Genomic DNA, 24,214 nt, shown 5'->3' with positions numbered 1-24,214 from the left:
TTATTTTATTATACTGTGAAGCTGCTTTGATACAATCTGTATTGTGAAAAGCACTATACAAATATACTTCATTTGATTTGATTTGATTTGATTTGATTTGATTTGTGTACAGGCACTGCCAACACACATTTCAGTACAATCAACTAGCAATCAACATTTCAGTTTCCCGAAAGATTAAGCCAGAGTGCCAAGGACACTATCGCTAATGTTTTGCCGGCTTCTTGAGCCGTGTATACTGCAATGCTGGAGACATTTCCATTGGGAATTTTTGGTTTCATAGTATTTAAGGGATGAATATGAGGGGCTGCTGAAATTGTCAAACTGTTTTTCTGTAATGTACTGCCAATGAGAGACTATCTGAACCAAAAACATTGCTGGACTAGACTGGTTTATGTGTTTGTCATGTGCATTTTTCGCTTCCTAAATTTTTAGTTCCCCCCATTTTAGTTTCCTTTGGGTCAAGTCCAGCAGAAAGTCTCCAGCTGCAAACTCTTGGCCAGTGTTTTGTTGTCAAATACACACATCTAACACATCTAAGTTTACTTATTCCAAAGATGGACAGTAGAGCATGTTGTGATGTTGCAGGGCTACAATAATATAGTTTCTTATCAGCAGCCTGATCCTTTGGACACCTCAGGGAAGTCTTTCTGTGAAAGCAGCCTGTAGGCTACTTTTTCTGCTAATACGGTCTAATACGGTTCTGCTGATGCCACTAAAAGTAATTTCCAATATAGTGGTGGCTCAAAGTGATGCTTGGATCCTCTCTCTTCTAAGTATGTAAATCAACACTTGATGCAGAAGTTATATGGTGAGAAACTCAAAAGCTCAAAGTCAGATAGAGGACAAATTTATAACAAATACTAGATTTATTTAAAATAAATTATTCAAACTACTGATATTGTGGTTCATTTCTTATGCAAAATCATATGAAACCTTTTTCTGTTTTATTACAGGTAATTTATGTTATTGTTTTTAATTGTGGAACTAAATTTGTTTATTCACAAATTCTGTGGGATACTTCTGTGGAATCTTTTTGGATTGTGAGATTATGAGTTATGAATATGTTTTGAGTTTTGAATAGATTGTTTAAAAGAAAACACACTGCTTTAATAACACACTTTAAGCTGAAAAACAAATGCTTTATCATTTTTTTTTTTTTTTTTTTTTTTTTTTTTTTTAGCATATTAAAAGTGTAACCCAGTATACAAGCCTCTAAAAATCATGGTAGTTCCTCTACCAAAGAAATGTTGCACTTAAAGAAATGCATAGATTCACATAAGTGTATTGACCGCTGTAAATATATAGCAGGTTAACTACTGAAATTTGTATCTGAGACGGTCATGACAGAATGACTTGTATAAGAATGGCACTTCCTTTGCTGAATATGGATGCTTGTGTCTTCACTGTTTCTTGATGGACGTCTGAAGAACTTCTTGTACTGCTGCCTGACCTAGACAAGAATGAGAAAAGAAATAGTTTGAAACTCTGGTAAAAACAACAACAAAAAACAAAAAAAACAAAGAACATGTCCAGGTTATTATTCAAGAATTTAATTTTTAGAAAATGAGAAATTAAAAATTAACTTAACCCTTTAGAACCTGAAGCTAAAATAGGTGTTTTTCACATATTTAGATTTTTTTGTCTGTACAATTCTAAAACAATGTGCTATCTTAATGTGCAAGGTGTCATCTTTTTCAGAAGAAGATTAGCTTTCAACATATTACAGTTATTGACCATTATTGTGTGTGGTGAGTTTGTAAATAGAATTTAAATAGACAAAAATAAAAAATGTACGAGAATAAATGTAATTTTTATTTTGAAAAAATAAAAACAGAAAAAATCATGAACGAAAGAAACTAACACTTTCAAGTTGAAAAATGATCTATAATACATATATACAAGTCTTTTTTGTGACATTGAGTGGCACAGTTTTCATTTAGGACATTTTTTTTAATACACGCACACATACAAATGCACGCATCCATAGGCACGCACACATACACATGTACACACACTACATGCTTAGATACGTGAAAGAGTAACGGCCATCCGCTTCCCAAGTTTCATTAAAAATCATCCCAATCCCCTCTTAGGCTGTCTAACACTTCTTTCGCCATGTATTTGTTTGTTTCTTTTATTATTTTATGCAATCCAAAACACTCTAACCTGCCACGCTTGTGTCTCTCTGTTCAAATCCTTCCTTCCCGCGCTGCTGTCATTTGCAGACATTACCATAACAAGCCGTATATTGCCGAAAAGCGGCAATGTTGTCTACTGTCAGGCACAATTTGAATGGTTTTGATAGTGCAAATGGTTGAAGAGTTACGGTCAAATGAAAACAGATTGCTGGTATGTGTCGGCGACGACACAGCCGGTTCTAAGGGGTTAAAGGGTTAGTTCACCCCAAAATGAAAATTAGCCCATGATTTACTTGCCCTTAAGTCATCCTAGGTGTATATGACATTCTTCTTTCAGACGAATACAATCAGAGTTATATAAAAAAAATTCCTGGCTCTTCCAAGCTTTATAATGGCAGTGAATGGCCATTACTTTTGGTGCAAGTCGCCTTGTGTACGGCCGTCTGCCAGAATCTAGTTGTTTTAGTCGATATATTTCTCTCACACAAACACATCGCTTCAGTTCAGAAGGCCTTTATTACTGTACGTACACACCGTCGCCGACTTGAGCTTCCAAAGTTACCGGAAGTCATTCATTTTCAATGGAAGCTGGCTTCTCTCAGCTGCAAGGAGCGTCAAATCCATCGGCGTCGATTTTTGAGCGACCAGAGCATCAATCAGAAAGTTGAAAGTAGCTAAACTTTATGGTAATGAGCTATGACGCGGTTCAGCGGCAAGCAGCAGCAAAACGCCAGCAACCAATCAAAATATAGACGTCCTTCTCGCTGGCTGATTCCGGAGAAACATTCGATGTAAACTTTCGTTCCTACCAAAACATTAGTTCCAAGAAATTGGAGAAGCTGATCATCGCCGTTGCTGGGTTTCCTATCATTTATGATATGACGTTGTTTGCTTATAGGGACCAGTTACAAAAGAACGAGGCATGGGATAAAATAGCTGGGATAGTTGATGATTTATAATATTTTTAACTAGTACTGATAGATACTCAAATTTGTCTATGTATTGCTTGTTTTTTCTCTTTACATTTCATGGTGTGACACTTCTCTTCTCCCATGATCGAACATAGATTGCTGCTACGTCAGAGCGGCCAAAGCATCAAAAAGCTTCCCCGTACTTTTTGACAAGCGTCCTTGACAGGGCGGCCAGAGCTTCTTTGCAGCTGAAGTGTGTACATACAGTTAACCCCCCAGAGCCGTTTGGAGCACTTTTATCATGGATGGATTATTAACAGAAACGGCCATTAACTAATTTGTGACTGGTGTTTTGTTTTGCTCTATCTCCGTGTTCGTCATTACGTTGTGCGTCAGGTCAAGGGTCACTCTTGAAACGGCCATTCACTGCCATTATAAAGCTTGGAAGAGCCAGAACATTTTAAATATATCTCTGATTGTATTCGTCTGAAAGAAGAATGTCAAATACACCTAGGATGACTTGAGGTTGAGTAAATCATGGGCTAATTTTCATTTTTGGGAACTAACCCTTTAATATAAAGTAGGTGAGAGATGATTTTCTGGTAGACTGTCTGTACTGATGTCTGACCTGATTATTGAAGACACAATAGACCAGGAACATGAAGGTTCCCTGCTGGGAGTTCAAGATCAGGAAGGGGATCTCCAGCTCCTTCCAGAAACCCAGAATCCAGGAGCAACCAAGAATCACAAACTGAGCCAGTGTTTTAAATGTCATATTCCTGCAGAGAAAGATGGAGAGTTGATATATATTTATTGATTATATTGTTGTGGAAAATCTGCAATTGTTCTGTTATAAGTATGCCTTTTTGTCTGTAGAACACTTCTGTATTGTAATCAACCACAGTTTAAACTCGTTTATTAAGAAAGTGGTTTATGAAGAAACACTCTGCAATTGTTATTGTAAAATGTTTTTTTGAGAAAGTGGTTTATAAAGAAAAACATACCACACTTAATGTTTTAAGCATTAATTAAAAAGCATAGAGAGGAACAAAACATGTATTAGAAAGAGCTTTGCTAAAGAAAGAAGATAAATGCAAGCATTACCGTCCGATGTGTTGCGGACGAAGCACAGAATGCAACAAAGAAGAAAAGTCTGAAGAAGGAAGACTAAGAGGCGAAAGGCTTTACAAAGACAGGTCCGAAATGAATTCCCAGAACTCATGACACCTCAAGACTTAGGATTGGATAAATTGTCTGTAAGAGACTGATAATTTATGAGGGGATGTCCAAAGATGATGACCTCAAGAAATCAGATGGTCTATAAAAGGCTGAAAGGAGAAGATGAAGGCTGACGCTGATTCTTAATGGCCTCTCCAGTGTTACAACGCTTGTAAACGATTTACTCTTGATGTTGTTTTGTCTTGTTTTTTATATATTAGTACTTTATATGTAAACTAATTAACCTGTAGATAATAAAACTATATTTAATTGAAACTAAGAAACTCTTTTGCTACTCTCGCCTGCCAAAAGTCTTTGATTTCTAAAAAAGTGAGCTGAACAGACCATGAAGAAATCTTCTGACCTATGGATTGTGAGTATGAAAATTCAGATGCTTATGATTTAGGACACATTTGACTTTATACTGAAAAAAATGATACTTTGGATTAACTTAAAAAAATTTATGTAATTTGTTACAGCTAATTATTTTTAGATTTTTTTCAAATTGTATTTATGATTTAGTTAAAACCATAAATTTTGATATAATATCAAACCAAAATGTACATTTTTTTCCAACTCAACGTTTACCTTAACCCAAAGTACACAGCAAAAACTCCAGTGTTAAATTAACACTCAAGAGTGTTAAAGTTAATGAGATAATTAAGTGATTAATTGAGTGATAATTGAGCATTATTGAAGACACATAATATTCTATCCGTGTCTAATGCAGAAAAGTTAGTTCATGCATTCATGACCTCGAGACTAGATTACTGTAATGCTTTATTAGCTGGTTGTCCTGCATCCTCAATAAACAAGCTACAGTTAGTCCAAATGCAGCTGCTAGAGTTCTTACTAGATCAAGAAAATATGATCATATAACACCGATTTTATCATCACTACATTGGTTACCTATAAAGTTCCAGAATTAATTATAAGGTATTGCTACTGACTTATAAAGCCCTAAACGGCTTAGCTCCAGTCTATTTAACGGATCTTCTATCGCCCTAAAATCCATCGCGCTCTTTAAGGTCACTAAATTCGAGGCTTTTGGTCATACCTAGGATATCCAGATCCACCAAAGGAGGGAGAGCATTTTCACATTTAACTCCAAAACTCTGGAATAGTCTTCCTGATACTGTTCATTGCTCAGACTCGCTTTCCCAGTTTAAAACTAGATTAAAGACGCATCTCTTCAGCCAGGCATTCTTATGATATTTTTAATCTTACAGTTAAATCCGGTCTCTAGTTCATAAACGCCAGAGGAGAACTGGCCCCCGACTGAGCCTGGGCTCTCCCAAGGTTTTTTTTTTTCTCCATTAGGTCACTTGATGGAGTTTTTCGGTTCCTTGCCACTGTTGCCTTTGGCTTGCTCAGTTGGGGATATTTAATTTAATTTAATCAATCAATAATACTATTGATCAGCCTTACCAAACGTGGACATTTTTTTCCACTAGAAACAAACCTTGTTGTGCTATTTTGATTTAATACTGCTTTGATACAATCTGTATTGTGAAAAGCGCTATACAAATATACTTGACTTGACTTGACTTGACACCTGATGTTAACTAGCAAAATCACTGAAGGAGAAAATCACGAATTGTAAGTCACCATTATGGTGATCAGTATTTGCTTTAGTTGGGCTCTTGACCCTTATATGTTCACTTTAAATTGTGCTTGTCTGCTGTTATTGATTTATAACAGTCAGATGAACAAAGAGACAATGTGATCTGATGGTGTTGGTTATGTTTTGACATAATCATGTTGTGATCCAAAAAACAAATCTTATTGAGATAGTTTTGTTTAACTTGTTAATTACAGCAGCTCTGTGATTCTACAGCATATGATTTTCAGTATTTTTCATATAATCCAAAATATTTAATAAACATTGTTCTGATCAAAAGACTTTCAAATAAATGTATATAGAAACACAGACATCAATAATCAGCCTGTGATTCTCAACAATGGTGACAATAATAAAGCATGTTGCAGTGGCTGCCACCAATCACAACTCATTAATAGCTCCCATCATGCATTGCGGTATGAATAAATAATGATCTGAATTGTCTATGTAATTTACTTTTCCTAATTGAATATTCTGCTCGTCACCATTGTTGAGATGCATAGACTGAATCTTGATGTCTGTGAGTGCCTGAACATTTTTTTTGTTTTTGTTTTTTGTTTTCCAAAACAACTTTTAAGAAATCCTTTGTATTATATCTACAATTCTGGATATTTATGCAGAATCACAGTTATTCTGTAATCAACAACATAAATCTACGTCAGAAATAAGGGTCTTAATGAGTTCAGTGATCAAGTTCAAATGATGATTGTCAAAATATAACCAACAACATCAGATCACTTTTTTATTCTTTGTTCATCTGTCAGTTATAACTCAATAACAGCAGCCAGACAAAATCTAAAGTAAACATATAAGGGTCAAGAGCCCAACTAAAGCAAACACTGATCACCATAATGGTAACTTACAATTTGTGATTTTCTACTTAAGTGATTCTCTAGTTAACACCAGGTAATGCTCAATTATCACTCAATTAATCACTTAATTATCTCATTAACTTTAACACTCTTGAGTAAAAATGGTTTAATTTTGGTTTGACATTAAATCAAAATTTATGGTTTTAACTAAATCATAAATACAGAAGTGAAAACAGAAGGTATAAACTGAAAATCACAATTTTCCATTGGACCAATGTAAATATATATTTTGAATGAATTGCAAAATATATGTTTTGCAATGTTTCATTTTTTTCAGTGTACCTAACCTGAGAATAATCAAAATAAGGTTAAAGGTGTCTAGAAATATGCAGCATATAACAACATATATACACATTTCATGGAGTGTTCAAATCATATTGTTTGTTACTTGGTTTGTTTCATGTGTGAAACTTCAGCGTTCAGATTTTTCAAGGTGGAGGTCAGACTGATGATGATGTAGATGAAGAGAATCATGTTTAACTGCACAGTAAGAGAAACAACAGTAATTAATCTTTAATCACTTTCCCTTTTAATACAAAGTCATGATGAGAAATGTGCTTACTGCTAGTATGACGCAAACAGGTCCCTGGAAACTCCAGATAAAGCCTTTATCCATTTTAATCCAGCACCTGTTTAGAGGAAGAAAAATAATTAAATGAACAAACATGAAGGATGAAGGTGTTGATCTCTGAGTCGTTTAAACTAAACTCACTTTTCACTTCCGTAGCCTTTAGGATTCACCCCAGCAGACACGGCCACCACAACCAGAGCAACCGTATATCCAATCACACACAGGAATCCACTCCTAAGCACCCCCCTCCTTTTGGAGCTGATCTGTGATAGGTTCTTCACACAGATGAAGAGCAGCACAGCTTCAATGAACATCCACACAAAGCCGGAGAGAAAGAGGAAGTGCAGCACACCTGATATCACGGCACACAACACCTGGAGATCATGAGAGACGGTTATGATGATTCTCAGTGAGACTGAGCTGAGCTGTAGGGCTCCTTCATCATTCTCACCTGATGAGGGTGTATGAGGCTCAGGAACTGTTGTGTGAGCAGGAACAGAAGGTGAGCCAACAGAAGACTCACGCAGAGGTTGATTCGAGCCACATTATTCACTCCAGGACTCCACTGACAAAGGGCAAAGGTCAACAGGGCCAAACTGAAGAACACCAGCCCCACGATCACACACACCAAATTCAACACGTCCAAATTTGAGTCGCTCTGAGGAAACATGTCAGAGTACATGAGTGCCAAATCTGTGCTGTTCTTCAATGCTCACTATAAATGTTCTCGTACCTCTGATGGGCGGCTGGTTTGCATGATGACAGCGAATGTGGACAGATGAACACAGGAACACACAGTGTAGCTTCTGTTGGTCTTTAAAACAGAACAACCATCTACAATCCACTCGCTGATATTCCAGTACACACAGAACAGAGAACTGCCGGGCTCAAACTCCTGCAAAAAGAAGAAAGAACATGCAGAAAATAGTATAACATTGAATATTAGATGCTTTCAGATGTTCATCAGTTCTCAGGTTGGAAAAAAAAACCATTCCAGTCTCTCACGCTGATGTGTTTGAAGGTGAAGTTGACTGGTTTGGTGAGTCTAGCGTTGGTGGTTTTAAGAAGAGTAACTGAGATCACAGTGGACATCATGGTTTTAATCGTGTCAGTTGATGTGTTGAAGAAGTCTGGCTTCAGTAGATTCTCCATTGTGTTATAACTCATGAAAGCCACAGCAGCTGATCCTGTGTGACAGAAACAGAAGAAACTTGTATTCAACACATTAAAACCTTTAGTTAAATGTGGTTTAGTGATATATCTTCTAAAAATGTTTTAATAAAAATGTTGTATTAAAACATATCTCACATACTTGTTTCATTGTTGTTCTTGGCGATCCCAATGAGATCGATGTCCACAGAACAATTTGTCGTGACAAGTCGAGGGATTTTATCTAAGGTGACACTGGGTCCAACCATGAAGATTTCAACCTCTGATTTAGAAAATAAGCAGTTATGTTTTTTTTGTTTTGTTTTTATTAAAGTTGATTCAAACTAACCCTAACCCTAACCTAACCCAAAACAATAAAAAGACTAAAATAAAACAACTATTTCATCTAATTACTAGTTTGAACTAATCAGTTAAGTTTGTACACAGCAAAATCCCCAGAGTTAAATTAAGTCAAGCTGGTAATGCTGTTTGTGGAGTTGTTTAATCCTCTTCTGCTGAGATCTTGAGAGATGTAATGTCTTCTTTTATCTTTAGTTGATTCATCTTAGGGTAGGGGAGACCGGGGAGTGTTGCAACAGGGGATGGTTGCAACATGTCATTTTTCTCCAATCAGAAACAAGCTAGAGTGATGACACTCATACTGCTCATGCACAGTTAGACCCTTCCCCCACCAAGAAGACAGTAGACATATTCAACTGCTGCTGAATTTATTGAACAAAACTTGTTTTGGAGGTATGAAAGTAACATTTCAACTTACTTAGTTTGAATTATTGTTTTGTTGACTTCTAAGTGACATAGTTAGCATGTGTCAAAGTCAGTGTGTCATGGCTAATAGGTTTGGGGACAGTTGCAACAAGTTATCAATTGCATGTTTAATAAAAGTTTGTTGCATTGCAAATTGTTCAATTCTTCCTGTCTGGCACTGAAATATGGAGAGATTGAATATCATCTGTAACACCTGCACACTGAATATATGTAGGCCTATGTTCTACACATAAACAAACAAAACTCAATAACTGTTATTTGATAAATATCACTAAATAAATAAATAATAGGTTACACTAATATTATTATAGAAATAAATAATACTATAGGCCTAAAACAGTTCATATTTTCAGAATTCTATATGCTCATTGAGGCTAAAGTTAATTAGTGAAATTTAAGGTATTTTTAACATGTTGCAACCGTCTCATGGTTGTGTTGCAACTGTCCCCTGGGTTGGGGTCAGTTGCAACATCTGGCTTCTTCCATTCAAATAAATACTGTGAACGATATGTCATATATAATCATCTTTAAATGGTATAGAGTTTAAATTTGCTTGATCTAGTCCCAATAGTCTCTGAGTAACTGAGAGAAATGCAAAAAGTGTTGCAACTGTCCCCGGTCTCCCCAAGTTTACACGACAACGATACGCTTAAAACTCAGAAGTGTTTCCTTTGAGTTTTCAAAACTTTGCATTTTCAGGCACCCAAACTGACTCTTTGTTGTCGTGGAAACGAACGGCCAAGCGTATAAAAAGTTTTACGTTTTTAGTTGAAAACGGTGTCTTGTAAAAAGACCCTAAGACTGTGGCTGAAGCGGGTGTTTTCTATATAAACTATATCATATATAAGCTCAGTTTCATCATCAATAATAACAGTTTCTCCACTCACCAACAGCAGCAAGAGTAAAACTGACACTGGCATTTGTGTCTGTCGGCTTCACCAATGTAGAGAGGAGTTTCTCGTTGGTTTTTAACACATGGTTTCCGTTGAAGGCTAGTTCAGCTGGGCTGACTGATGATGAAGACTCTGAAATCTCTCCTGAAGTGTTGAGGACCATATTCAAAACATCGGTCACTGGAGTCTAATTTATTGATCAGAAAAAGAAAAAAAAATTACTGTAAATGTAAATATTAAGAAAGCCAATTAATCAGACCTGCGATGTCAATCATGTAACTGACAATTACATTTGATTTGATTATTTTATATATATATATATATGGGTGGGAGACATGACATGCAATTCTACCCGTCCATGATGTCATAACCTAATAAAAATGGATATTTGTTAAAAATATATATCTTCATGTTGTTCCTCTGACAAGATATTATTACAGCATACCATAGCTGTAGTTGGTGTATAAAGACCTCTACTTCAAATTTTTATCTAAACATCAAAATTGTCATGTGGTGTGACTGTCCGGGATATGTGTGACCTTACTAATATGACAATATATATCAGCAAAGTATAAATAATTGATAGATTTACAGTTTAAGTAACAGAATTAGGCCATTTCAACAGACACAGAAAGTGTTGATGTCTGTGTATGATTTTAAAGCAAGTTCTGGCCAAATACATTTTGTCCGTAAAATGGGCATCATATGGTGTGACACTGCGATCTATATTTTGAACGGGCAATAATTTGGACATCATTATGATGAAGAGGTCCACACTCAACCAGGAAGTTGCAGTGCCATCTCTGGAGTGGTTTGCAAGGTCAAGAGTTGAGTTCTGGCTTTTTAATTTTTAATTAAAAAGCTCTGTATCTGATATGCTCACTAGTGGTCAGTTTTTTGTGTCTTATGGTGTGACATTATTTACATAAAAATGAAACACTTTTATACGAATTTTACTTATTAATTCTTAAAAATCATTCCTGCCATGTGGCAATTTTCATGCTAAGTATAAGCTAGCTGTTTTTAGTTAACCAAGAGATTATCTTAACTGAACAAAACGTCATATGGTGTGACACTGTATCATATGGTGTGACTGTTTTTCTAAGTCACACCATATGATATATTTGTCACACAATATTACATGCACCTTTTTTAATGATAAATAAATAACTATTCAAAACATATTCAATGATAATAGTGAATGTTTAATAGTGAACATTAAATTACCTATACAATTAATGTATTTCTTTTAAATTTTATACTTAATTTAATGTTCTTGAAGTGAGATGGTGTTTGATTTACTCATACACTCACCTAAAGGATTATTAGGAACACCATACTAATACTGTGTTTGACCCCCTTTCACCCTCAGAACTGCCTTAATTCTACGTGGCATTGAATCAACAAGGTGCTGAAAGCATTCTTTAGAAATGTTGGCCCATATTGATAGGATAGCATCTTGCAGTTGATGGAGATTTGTGGGATGCACATCCAGGGCACGAAGCTCCCGTTCCACCACATCCCAAAGATGCTCTATTGGGTTGCGATCTGGTGACTGTGGGGGCCATTTTAGTACAGTGAACTCATTGTCATGTTCAAGAAACCAATTTGAAATGATTTCGAGCTTTGCGACATGGTGCATTATCCTGCTGGAAGTAGCCATCAGAGGATGGGTACATGGTGGTCATAAAGGGATGGACATGGTCAGAAACAATGCTCAGGTAGGCCGTGGCATTTAAACGATGCCCAATTGGCACTAAGGGGCCTAAAGTGTGCCAAGAAAACATCCCCCACACCATTACACCACCACCACCAGCCTGCACAGTGGTAACAAGGCATGATGGATCCATGTTCTCATTCAGTTTACGCCAAATTCTGACTCTACCATCTGAATGTCTCAACAGAAATCGAGACTCATCAGACCAGGCAACATTTTTCCAGTCTTCAACAGTCCAATTTTGATGAGCTTGTGCAAATTGTAGCCTCTTTTTCCTATTTGTAGTGGAGATGAGTGGTACCCGGTGGGGTCTTCTGCTGTTGTAGCCCATCCGCCTCAAGGTTGTGCGTGTTGTGGCTTCACAAATGCTTTGCTGCATACCTCGGTTGTAACGAGTGGTTATTTCAGTCAAAGTTGCTCTTCTATCAGCTTGAATCAGTCGGCCCATTCTCCTCTGACCTCTAGCATCAACAAGGCATTTTCGCCCACAGGACTGCCGCATACTGGATGTTTTTCCCTTTTCACACCATTCTTTGTAAACCCTAGAAATGGTTGTGCGTGAAAATCCCAGTAACTGAGCAGATTGTGAAATACTCAGACCGGCCCGTCTGGCACCAACAACCATGCCATGCTCAAAATTGCTTAAATCACCTTTCTTTCCCATTCTGACATTCAGTTTGGAGTTCAGGAGATTGTCTTGACCAGGACCACACCCCTAAATGCATTGAAGCAACTACCATGTGATTGGTTGATTAGATAATTGCATTAATGAGAAATTGAACAGGTGTTCCTAATAATCCTTTAGGTGAGTGTATTTATGAGTTTCTTATCGTTTTAAAAGTTTTAAAACAATGTTAGTATGTTTTTTGATTAATGTTAACTGAATTGAATTAATTGAATGTTGAATGCAAATAAAATACAGTTTTTTGCATTGACAAATTGTGGAGTGGTGCAGTTAATCATATAGCGTGACACTATATAATTTGGTGTGACATTCAGAATTGTGCCAGTAAAAATACTTTCTTAATTATAAATCATAAAAAAGTCAACGGAACACAAGAGAAATAGTATCAGCAAGAGTCACAAGCATTTTCATAGATTTATAACCGGATTTAACATAATTAATCTAAAATATCTGGAAAGGCTGAGGAGAGATGACTTACTTTGCATGATGGTTTAGAAAAACAATACAAAATCTAATGAATCTGCATAAAAGAAATGTTAAATCTTAAGATAGTAATGAAAACAATTTATGTTGAAGTTAGTTACTTAGGGAGAGTATATCCCATTTTCATTTTATATAGAATAACTTTTATGTCACACCATATGACAATTTTAGGCACGAATGCAACAAATTGGTGAATAAATCCAATTTCAAATACAAAATCTAAAAGACCACATATATTGTGGGAAATGCAAGAGTCAGTACAACACAACTCAATATTTTTTTTGCCTAATATTTGAAGTAAAAAATAAAAACTTTTTTCAGGCTTATATGTCTCCCACCCATATATATATATATATATATATATATATATATATATATATATATATATAAATTCTCTTGAAGACTTACAGTCAAAGAAAGCTCTTGATCTGTAATGTTCTCGATCTGCTCTAGAAGATTTTGAAGCTTTTCAGTCTGACTCTGAAATCAAAATTGAGAAGACAGAATTTGACGATGTGTGAGTGATGACTTTAACCGGGTATGCTGAGTGCCTCTGAAATGAGACACAGACAGTGTTTTTTAACAAATTTCTTTAACAAATGATTCAATGACATATATTTTTTTAAACATTTGTCGCCACCTACTGGTGGAAATGAAAATACTTTTCTAAAGGTGCTTTTCTGTATTTTGCTCGCTACAGTGGACAGTGTTTGTATCCAAACCAGTGCCGGCCCGAGCCTTTTGGGGGCCCTAAACAGAATTTGATTTGGGGGCCCCCTCCCACCACGCATAGTTAAAAAAGTTTTAACTCTTTCTTTACTCTTTTACTAACTCTTTGAAACTTCTGAAAACAACTGTAAACATATTCCAGCATTGCAATCTTGACATCGCAGCCTGTTCATTATAGCCGTAATAAATATATAATAATAAAATAGTCAACCTAACATATAAAACTTACACTGCTCTGTTTAAATAGTCAGTAGTACAATTCATACCGTTCACAGTAAGCACCGCTCCACTGTGATGTTTCCAAGCACATTTATGCATGTGAAAAGGATAATTTTTTCCGTCGATATTGGAACGTGAGTGAAGTACAAAGAAGCCTATAATAAAGAATAGTTTACCATCCAAATACATCGCGAATCGCTTACTTTCACTTTCGCTTTAAAGTATTTAGTTTTGGCTTGTTTATCTTTTTTTTTTTTTTTTTCTGTTCTGAATATCATTAAATTTAAAGGATAAATCATTGATTTAAATGTCAATCATCAATCATTGATCAAATCAAATTTTTGTATCATGGCTTAACATTACCGTGACTTTGCGCACAAATTGTCTGCACGCGAGGTTATGCACATGACTCAAACACTGGCAGACACAGCAGCAGTTGTAGGCAGGTATATTGATCATGCAATCAGAATTTTACTTGTCTTGAATTATTCATTCATTCATGTCACTTGTTTAAGTTAATTAATATGTAAAAAACAAAACAAAACAAAAAAACACTGAAAAAAGTGAAACATCAGTTCATTCAAAATATATATTTACATTGGTCCAATGAAAAATTGTGATTTTTAGTTTATACCTTCTGTTTTCACTTTGCCTCAAAGTAAGTGTTACGCCTTCTATCACTGAAAAAAAATTATACTTTGGATTAACTTAAAAAAATTGATGTAATTTGTTACAGCTAATTTTTTTAGATTTTCTCAAATTGTATTTATGATTTAGTTAAAACCATAAATTTTGATTTAATGTCAAACCAAAATTAAACCATTTTTACTCAAGAGTGTTAAAGTTAATGAGATAATTAAATGATTAATTGAGTGATGATTGACTATTATTGAAGACACCTGATGTTAACAAGCAGAATCACTGAAGGAGAAAATCCACAAATTGTAAGTTACCATTATGGTGATCAGTGTTTACTTTAGTTGGGCTCTTGACCCTTATATGTTTACTTTAGATTTTGTTTGGCTGTTGTATCTGAGTTATAACTGCCAGATGAACAAAGAAAAAAAAGTGATCTGATGGTGTTGGTTATAAATAAATAAATACAAATTGAGAAAATCAAAAAAAATAATTGCTGTAACAAATTACATCAATTTTTTTTAAGTTAATCCAAAGTATCATGTTTTTTCAGTGCAGGGGGTGGCCAGGGGGCCCCAAGCAGCCACTTAGTTTGCTTATGCCTTGGGCCGGCCCTGATCCAAACTAACAAAAGTACTGGAATAAAAGTTTAAGTTTGTAAAAGAAGTAATGAGAATGTGTGGTTGAAATGGACAGCTTCGTGGACAGCTTTCTCTGTGCATTAAATCCCCCATATTGCCAGCAAACAATGAGAATGCAGAACAATGATGATGACAGAGAGTATAGGCTTAAAAGCTATTGTGGACCCGCTTACCCAAAACCCTGGTTTGGCAAATAAATGAATGACGGACAGTTACGTATTTCCAACATTTTATTATGTAAGCTTTATGTTACTCCTCAAATAACAAGGGAATTTGTAGTAATTTATAGTATTAATTAATTAGCGAGTCCACAAACTAATTCTTTCAATTGGCTTTTGTATGCAGAGTATTCACAGCTTATATGGACTGAATGCCCCCATAAACCATCAGCAATTATTAGAAAAGCACATTCATATTTCAGATTACACACATATCTAAAATGCACATGTTATTGCACTGCTTCAGTTTGGACTAGTATTGATAGGAGTCTCTACAACTTCAATTTCAGAAACTCAACTTACGTTACGTCCTTCCAGCGGCTTTATATTTATACCTGCAATGACAGAAATCAGCATGAAGACAGTAATATAATAAACTGCAAAACTGAAAAAAATAACTATTTTATTAAGCAGCAATTTCAGCAAGATTGTGGATTCAGCAAGATTTCAGCAGTTGTGGACTAATGGTGAGAGCAGTGGTTCCAACTTTTTAGAGTGGTGTACCTCCTTCTGCATACCCCCTCTCTTCCACTTAGACTTCAGTCATACCTTTTCCATTAAGGGACAATATTTGCCCTCTACATTTATTTCCCAGTGCTTTTTTTACCTTTATGCATAACTTTATGAAATAAAAAATGTTTTCAATGAAAAATGTTCAATAAAGCAATATGCAATGATGGAAAAATGAAGTGATACTTTAAAATATATTACTCTAAAACCGGTAAGTCACTGTCTTCTCAATGAGCGAGTCATTGAGTCATTCCTACATTCAGTAACAAAGCAACTAGCTGTATTTATAAATGAATCATTGAATGATTGACTCACAATTCTTTTCAAAGCTGCAGAATTGTTTACGAAACACTGCACCCTAAAAAGATATGTGTTAAAAAAAAAGAGACGAGCAGAAACACAAGAACTACAACTGACTTCAGCCACAGCCTCAGGTGAAATCAACTGAAGAGAAAAGACATTAAATCTGTGAAGATCTCAGCAGAGGAGGATTAAACAACTCCACAAACAGCATTACCAGCTTCACTTATTACTAACCAGACTGACTTTATTTCTGTCAGACGTCTACAGAAGATCTTATTGAGAATTAACAATTGATTTATTAAAAAGAGTTTTAAAAAATCACCATGATGGTGATCAGTGTTTCTTTAGTTGGGCTCTTGACCCTTGACTCTCTAACATTAGTTTTTCTCTGGCTGCTGTAACTTTGGTTATGGCGAGAAAATTAATCAAGTGATGTTGGTGTCACAGGCCGGGGTGGCCTTTTCCCTCCCCTTCACAACGTACCACCTCGAGGAGTTTCCCAGAGACACCAACAAGCCAGACAAGATAAGTATTATCAAAAACTTGTATTTTATTTAGTTAAAATAAGTCCAAACTCAAGCTAAAATCCACCAACGGATCCTCTTCTCTCTTCTACCAGATTGCGTGGGAAGTTCGTGCAACGATCCCCCTTCGAACAGAAAGAAGCGAACAATGGAGCAGACACTGGTAGGTATTCAAACGACAGTTCCTCTTCGGCCGGCAGTAAGTAATGGAACAGACACAGGTAAAGATTCGCACAGCAACTCCTATTCGGCCAAAGGTAAGTAGTGGAGCAGACTCAGGTAAGGACTCGCACAGCGGTTCCCCTTCATCCAGACATAGGTAGTGGGACAGGCACCGGCAAGGATTCACACAGCGACTCCTCTTCGGCCGGAGGTAAGTAGTAGAGCAGACACTGCTAAGGATTCGCACAGCGGTTCCCCTTCGACCGGAGGTAAGTAATGGAACAGGCACAGGTAAAGGTTCACACAGCAACTCCTCTTCGGCCAAAGGTAAGAAGTGGAGCAGACACAGGTAAGGATTCACACAGCAACTCCTCTTCGGCCAGACATGAGTAGTGGAACAGAAACTGGCAGGAAATAGACAACAAGGGAGGGGGTTACTCTTCTCACAGGACAGCATCAATCATTTGAGTGTCACCTCTGTTTGGGATAGAGGGGAGGATAGGGCAGGGGACCGTCCGTCGCAGCATACTACTCCGACGTAAATAGCAGACGGGGGCTCTCTCGCTCCCTCCACGGGCCACACCCGTTTAACTGGGGGCCACTCCCCTTCCACAAGCCGGCGGCAGTTGGAATACAGCAACGGGCAGTGACTTCCCCACGGAACAATGTTGGCCGTCTCCACTAGCAGATGACAATCTCCCTACATTCACAGAACAACCGTGGTGAGTACAGGATTTGACAATCAGCAACTGTGTCTTCATACCACAGAACAGTGAGGGCAGCACTCGATGGCAGAAGGCGATTTCTCTATGTTCACAGAACCACGGTGGAGAGTACGGATTTCAACAGTCAACAGCTGGGCCTCTTTTCCACAGGACAGCAATGACAACATTCAATGGCAGAAGACAGCTTCTCTAAGTTCGCAGGACAACCGTAATGAATACAAGATTTGACAATCAACAACTGGGTCTTCTTACCACAGAGCAGTGATGACCACATTCGATGGCAGAGGGCAATTTCTCTGGGTTCACAGAACCACAGTGGTGAGTACAGGCCTCAACAGTCAACAGCTGACCTTCTTCCCACAGGACAGTAGTGACAGCATCCAATGGCAGAGGACAGTTTCTCTATGTTCACAGAACAACAGTGGTGAGTACAGGATTCAACAGGCAACAACTGGATCTTCTTACCATAGAACAATGATGGCAGCATACAATGGCAGAGGGCAATTTCTCTATGTTCACAGAACAGCAGTGGTGAGTACAGGTTTCAACAGTCAACAGCTAGGTCTTCGTTCCACAGAACAGTAGTAACAGCATTCAATGGCGAAAGACAGTTTCTCTAGGTTCACAGAACAACAGTGGTGAGTACAGGATACAACAGTCAGCAACTGAGTCTTCTTACCATGGAACAGCGATGCATAGCGCTCTCATAAATCCTCTTCAACTCAGACAGGATGGAGCTGTATTCCTGTACAGCATATGCTCAACACACAGCAGTTAATTAATTTCAGTTTGACTTTCGAACCCCACGAGTAGTCAACTGAGGAACGGGCAGACATAAAGTTACAGTTTCCACACCAGTGCACGTGTTCAATTCACATTAGGCACTGCAACTCACATCAACTCACAGTGAATAAGGTCTCTTCTCGTGGTCCCAGTCGACTCTCTCCGCTCAACTGACAAACTGTGCATCTAAGCTGTGTAGGTAGTTGACTATGGAAACACAACTGACATCAGAAAGCTCCAGAACAGTACTCACTGAACGCCGGGGTGGCTTCCTTCTTTACATACAGTTTTTCCCGTCCTTTAACGATCTGCCCGACGTGATCAACAGATCAACAACACAAGATTTCCTTTAGTCTGCATCCACCCAAAAGAATTCGCTCCAAAAGTTTGTTCGCCCAAGATTTCTTCGCCCACGATTGCATCTCCCGATCACTTCACCTCAACTGCACATCGACCGGATCCTTTTATAATCCTCCTCACCAAGCCATATCCCTCATGGCTCAATCTCTGCTCCTCACCCAGCTGCCACTCATTCCCTCATTAGTAAACTCCGTCAGACTGTTTACACGGAAAGACCCGGAACCGTTCTGGTGTTACATTAAACTCGTTCCCTTCCAGAAACAAGAATAGAGAGGGATAGTTCCACTTAATCGTCACCCTGTGACATTGGTAATGTGACGATGATGACAATCATAATGTAGTAGTCTGATTCACTGAGCTCTTATTGAGTCTTATCTTTGATTATATGGGTCATTAATTTTACATTAATGATTGTAGTAGCCCTATGATCCATCAGTGTTTTGATAATGAAGGAACGTGACGGCTCTATCCAGGCTCCCAGCGACCGAACCAGCAGGACCAATGGGACCACAGACGTACCTGTGGAGGGGCAGCGAGGTGGAGGACAGGGACCCGTCCCGGAGTGGGGTCTGAGTGTGCAGTGCAACACTACCTGGCTCCACAGTTTGGCAGGGGTGCGTGAGAAAGCATACAGCTTGTTCTGAGACACTGCTTATGATTTATGGGGATTCAAAAAGAGGAGTGGGTGGATGTTTATTAGTATAGGGTGGTTGTGTACACACACTGTCGACACATTTATGTTCAAACACTATGTAAAAGTGAATTTTGCATAATAGGTGCCTTTAAAAACCTTGTTAAATTAAAGTTTACAAAAACATCATAGAAGTTTATAAAAATGTAAAATATATATTTTTAAATTTTATATAAAACTCTAAAACTTCAAGAAAATGAAAGCTAAATATCTGAACAAGTTCTGTGACAAATTTTAGGTTGATGTCTCAAAAATATTTATCAAGTTTTTTTTAGCGCAGTACCAAACTTTTCCACTAGATGACATCCAGACTCCTCTGGTGACCATATAAGGACTCTTCGATTTCCATATATGGATTGAGTGATCTTGACCATATATTTCCATACTTTAAAAAAAAAAATTATGAAGTAGACATCCTATTCAGAAGTAGTCTAGGTAGTAATGTTAATATCTGATTTAATTTGAATTCAATCTCTAAAATACATATAAAAACATACGGAAAGAATCAGAGCATGTGTTATAATTGGGCACCACATATTTTGAAAATCAGTCGCCAAATATGAAAACTACAGTCTGAACGCTTTCAAATGCTATATAGTTTGTCAAGATTACTTTAGGTTTTGACTAAGATATTATTGTTATAAATGTATAATGGCAAGTGTCCCACGGGTGTCGGGGAGGGGCAGTCTTAAAAATAGTGGTTAAAACATTTTTATAAATCATAAATTCAGAAATGTATTCTTTGTAATGTGTGAAAAGTATTGATATTAAAAAGAAAAAGTCAATCTGTACTCACGCATGACATTGAGCTGAACAGATTAATTTGAATCACTTTAGAAAGAGTAATGTAAGTATAAGAGCCGCTCTACCTTTAACAGTGACAGTGACAGCGTCTGATCTCTGAGTTCCATGTTGATTGTGAGCCTGACAGTAGAAGCATCCACTCTGTAGTGCACTGAAACTCTGTCCAGATCCAACAGCTGAGGTTTCATTCTCCTTAAACCAGCTGAAGTTCAGAGCAGGAGGGTTTGAGTCACTGATGCAGTTCAGAGTCACTGAATCTCCCTCCACTATTACACCAGATCCACTCATCAACACTGAGACGGTCCTGGGAGGGTCTAATAACAATCACCAAATTATTTAAGACCTCTGACACATTTTTAAAATTACTAATATGAACCGAATTAATCCAAACAGAGAATTAGCATCTTATGTTTTATAATAAACTCACACATGACATTTAAAGTCACAGTATCAGAGAATTTCTCTCCATGTTCATTGATGGACTTGCACTTGTATTCTCCACTGTCATCAGAGCTGATGTTTGAGGTGTTGTAGATTCTTTCAGATCCTACAATCGTTCCTACTTTAATCCAGCTGATTTCTGCAGGAGGGTTTGAGTCACTGATGCAGTTCAGAGTCACTGAATCTCCCTCCACTATTACACCAGATCCACTCATCAACACTGAGACGTTCCTGGGAGGGTCTAATAACAATCACCAAATTATTTAAGACCTCTGACACATTTTTAAAATGACTAAAATGGATTGAATTTATCAAAACAGAAAATTTGCATCTTATGTTTTATCATTAACTCACACATGACGTTTAAAGTCACAGCATCAGAGAATTTCTCTCCATGTTCATTGATAGACTTGCACTTGTATTCTCCACTGTCATCAGAGCTGATCTTTGAGATGCTGTAGATTCTTCCAGATCCTACAAACGTTCCTCCTTTAAACCAGCTGATTTCTGCAGGAGGGTTTGAGTCACTGATGCAGTTCAGAGTCACTGAATCTCCCTCCACTATTACACCAGATCCACTCATCAACACTGAGACGTTCCTGGGAGGGTCTAATAACAATCACCAAATTATTTAAGACCTCTGACACATTTTTAAAATGACTAAAATGGACTGAATTTATCAAAACAGAAAATTTGCATCTTATGTTTTATCATTAACTCACACATGACGTTTAAAGTCACAGCATCAGAGAATTTCTCTCCATGTTCATTGATGGACTTGCACTTGTATTCTCCACTGTCATCAGAGCTGATCTTTGAGATGCTGTAGATTCTTCCAGATCCTACAAACGTTCCTCCTTTAAACCAGCTGATTTCTGCAGGAGGGTTTGAGTCACTGATGCAGTTCAGAGTCACTGAATCTCCCTCCACTATTACACCAGATCCACTCATCAACACTGAGACGTTCCTGGGAGGGTCTAATAACAATCACCAAATTATTTAAGACCTCTGACACATTTTTAAAATGACTAAAATGGACTGAATTTATCAAAACAGAAAATTTGCATCTTATGTTTTATCATTAACTCACACATTACGTTTAAAGTCACAGCATCAGAGAATTTCTCTCCATGTTCATTGATGGACTTGCACTTGTATTCTCCACTGTCATCAGAGCTGATCTTTGAGATGCTGTAGATTCTTCCAGATCCTACAAACGTTCCTCCTTTAAACCAGCTGATTTCTGCAGGAGGGTTTGAGTCACTGATGCAGTTCAGAGTCACTGAATCTCCCTCCACTATTACACCAGATCCACTCATCAACACTGAGACGTTCCTGGGAGGGTCTAATAACAATCACCAAATTATTTAAGACCTCTGACACATTTTTTAAATGGCTAATATGAACCAAATTAATCCAAACAGAGAATTAGCATCTTATGTTTTATAATAAACTCACAATTTCTCTCCATGTTCATTAATGGACTTGCACTTGTATTCTCTCTTATATTTATGAAGTAGACATCCTATTCAGAAGTAGTCTAAGTAGTAATGTTAATATTTGATTTAATTTGAATTCAATCTCTAAAATACATATAAAAACATATGGAAAGAATCAGAGTGTGTGTTATAATTCGGCACCACATCTTTTGAAAATCAGTCGCCAAATATGAAAACTACAGTCTGAACACTTTCAAATGCTATATAGTTCATCAAGATTACTTTAGGTTTAGACTAAGATATTATTGTTATAAATGTATAATGGCAAGTGTCCCACGGGTGTCGGGGAGGGGCAGTCTTAAAAATAGTGGTTAAAACATTTTTATAAATCATAAATTCAGAAATGTATTCTTTGTAATGTGTGAAAAGTATTGATATTAAAAGTTCATTATTTGTACCTGAATGTAATTATTAATGTATGTAATGTTTTTTCATAGTGTGATTTTTGGGGAATTGAATACAATTAGGGTCAATTTGACCTGGACCACACAGACTGTAACCAGAAATCTAAAGTGCATGAGGGTTAAAGAGAGAAAGTCAATCTGCACTCACACATGACATTGAGCTGAACAGCAGGAGAGATGTGAGTGTGTCCGTCTACAGCACAGCTATATCTGCCTGAATCCTCTCTTCTGACTGACTGCAGCAGGAGTTCATTGTTTCTGTCTCTTCTCTCAGTTAATGGCTGTGAGTTTCTGTACCAGATGAATGTTGCTCTGTCAGTCAGAGCGCAGCTGCTTTTACATCTCAGAGTGACTGAATCTCCCTCTGTCACTCTCTCAGGAGACTCCACCTGAAGATCTGAACACAACACACACATTATATCTAGTGCTGCTGTCATACACTGATTATTATTCAACATAATGCACAGAAGAAGAGATAAACCTCATCAAAGTCACCTGTGACAGTAAGAATCACTCCAGATTTACCAATCAATTTCTTATCAGGTTTATCAGTGATGAATCTGAAATAGTACATGTGTGAATCATTCAGTGTCACATGACTCAGTCTGACGGTGCAGTTCTGCTGTTTATCTCCCAGATACTGAAGCCTCTGACTGTATTCAGTGTCATTAGACAGATCTGGAGGCTCTTCATGTTCCTTTTTATCTTTTGTTTTGGTCCAGAACACTTCCTTGACCTGATGTCCAGTAGGGTATGTATAAGTGCATCTCATTATCACTGTTGAGTCCTTTAGTGCACAGATGTGTGAAGGACTGTAACTCACACCCCAATCAGCACTAGAAACCCCTGAAACACAGAATTCATCAAACTGTAAATGTAGTTTTATTTGTTATATTGGGCCATGAAAACATGACAATACTTTATTACTATTAGAAAACAGCGACTCATTACAGGAAATATAAGATGAATGTAAATAAATACTGAGTTTTTTACACTGTTAAAGAGTTGGATTCCCATGTTAAACATGGACAAAGTTTCAAGAATTAAATTGTACATTTGAAGGAGTATTTCTGTGCCAAAAATGCTCCTTCTGGTTTGTCACAAGTTTCGGAAAGTTTTTTTCGAGTATGGGCCTGTGTGACGTCAGATGGGGCGGAATTTCCTTATACGGGTCCTAAGGGCACTTCTCCCGGAAGGGCGTGCGTGCACCCGTAGACCAGAGCGAGAGAGCGAAAGCAGTACTTCATCTAAGCGCTGTGCTCAACTTTAGGGAAGTCAATGTCACCAAAGAAGTGTGTTTTTGGTTGCCAGGGCAAGACAACCCTGCACAGATTCCCAAAGAACCCAGCGTTAAGGGACCAGTGGATGGAGTTTGTTTTTCCTGAGCATAAACGGAGTTGTGCAAGACATTTCGACGATAATTGTTTTATAAACAAAGCCCAGTTCGACGCCGGATTTGCAGATCGTCTAATGCTTAAGGATGGAGCAGTCGCAATGATAAAGGTTCGCGGTCGGTCGTGC

The 24,214-nt window shown here is 37.3% G+C and overlaps 1 protein-coding gene across 2 annotated transcripts; it reads right to left on the bottom strand.

Annotated features, from left to right (window-relative positions):
• Window positions 1–23,534, bottom strand: LOC311077163 (uncharacterized protein). Of its 2 annotated transcripts, XM_084138967.1 has the most exons (19): window positions 23,189–23,534; window positions 22,842–23,090; window positions 21,881–22,135; window positions 21,513–21,767; window positions 21,145–21,399; window positions 20,777–21,031; window positions 20,415–20,663; window positions 15,791–15,822; window positions 13,453–13,524; window positions 10,154–10,346; window positions 8,644–8,763; window positions 8,337–8,518; window positions 8,065–8,226; window positions 7,783–7,989; window positions 7,473–7,705; window positions 7,323–7,389; window positions 7,149–7,240; window positions 3,678–3,828; window positions 1–1,450 (listed from the first exon to the last, which is right to left on the bottom strand). In XM_084138967.1, exons 1-19 carry the CDS (start codon window positions 23,463–23,465, stop codon window positions 1,310–1,312), a joined length of 3,447 nt encoding a protein of 1,148 aa, XP_083995093.1. In that variant the 5' UTR covers window positions 23,466–23,534; the 3' UTR covers window positions 1–1,309. The 2 variants fall into 2 exon arrangements, with proteins under 2 accessions (XP_083995093.1, XP_083995094.1); XM_084138968.1 differs by lacking the exon at window positions 20,777–21,031 and having other exon boundaries at window positions 23,189–23,478.
• Between the last annotated feature and the right edge of the window lie 680 nt (window positions 23,535–24,214).

The sequence above is a fragment of the Abramis brama genome (assembly GCF_963993115.1).
Source record: "Abramis brama genome assembly, contig: SCAFFOLD_138, whole genome shotgun sequence".
In the NCBI taxonomy this organism is placed as follows: Eukaryota; Metazoa; Chordata; class Actinopteri; order Cypriniformes; family Leuciscidae; genus Abramis; species Abramis brama.
The sequence above is the reverse complement of the archived record's forward strand: the minus strand, read 5'-3'. Positions and strand labels throughout refer to the sequence as shown.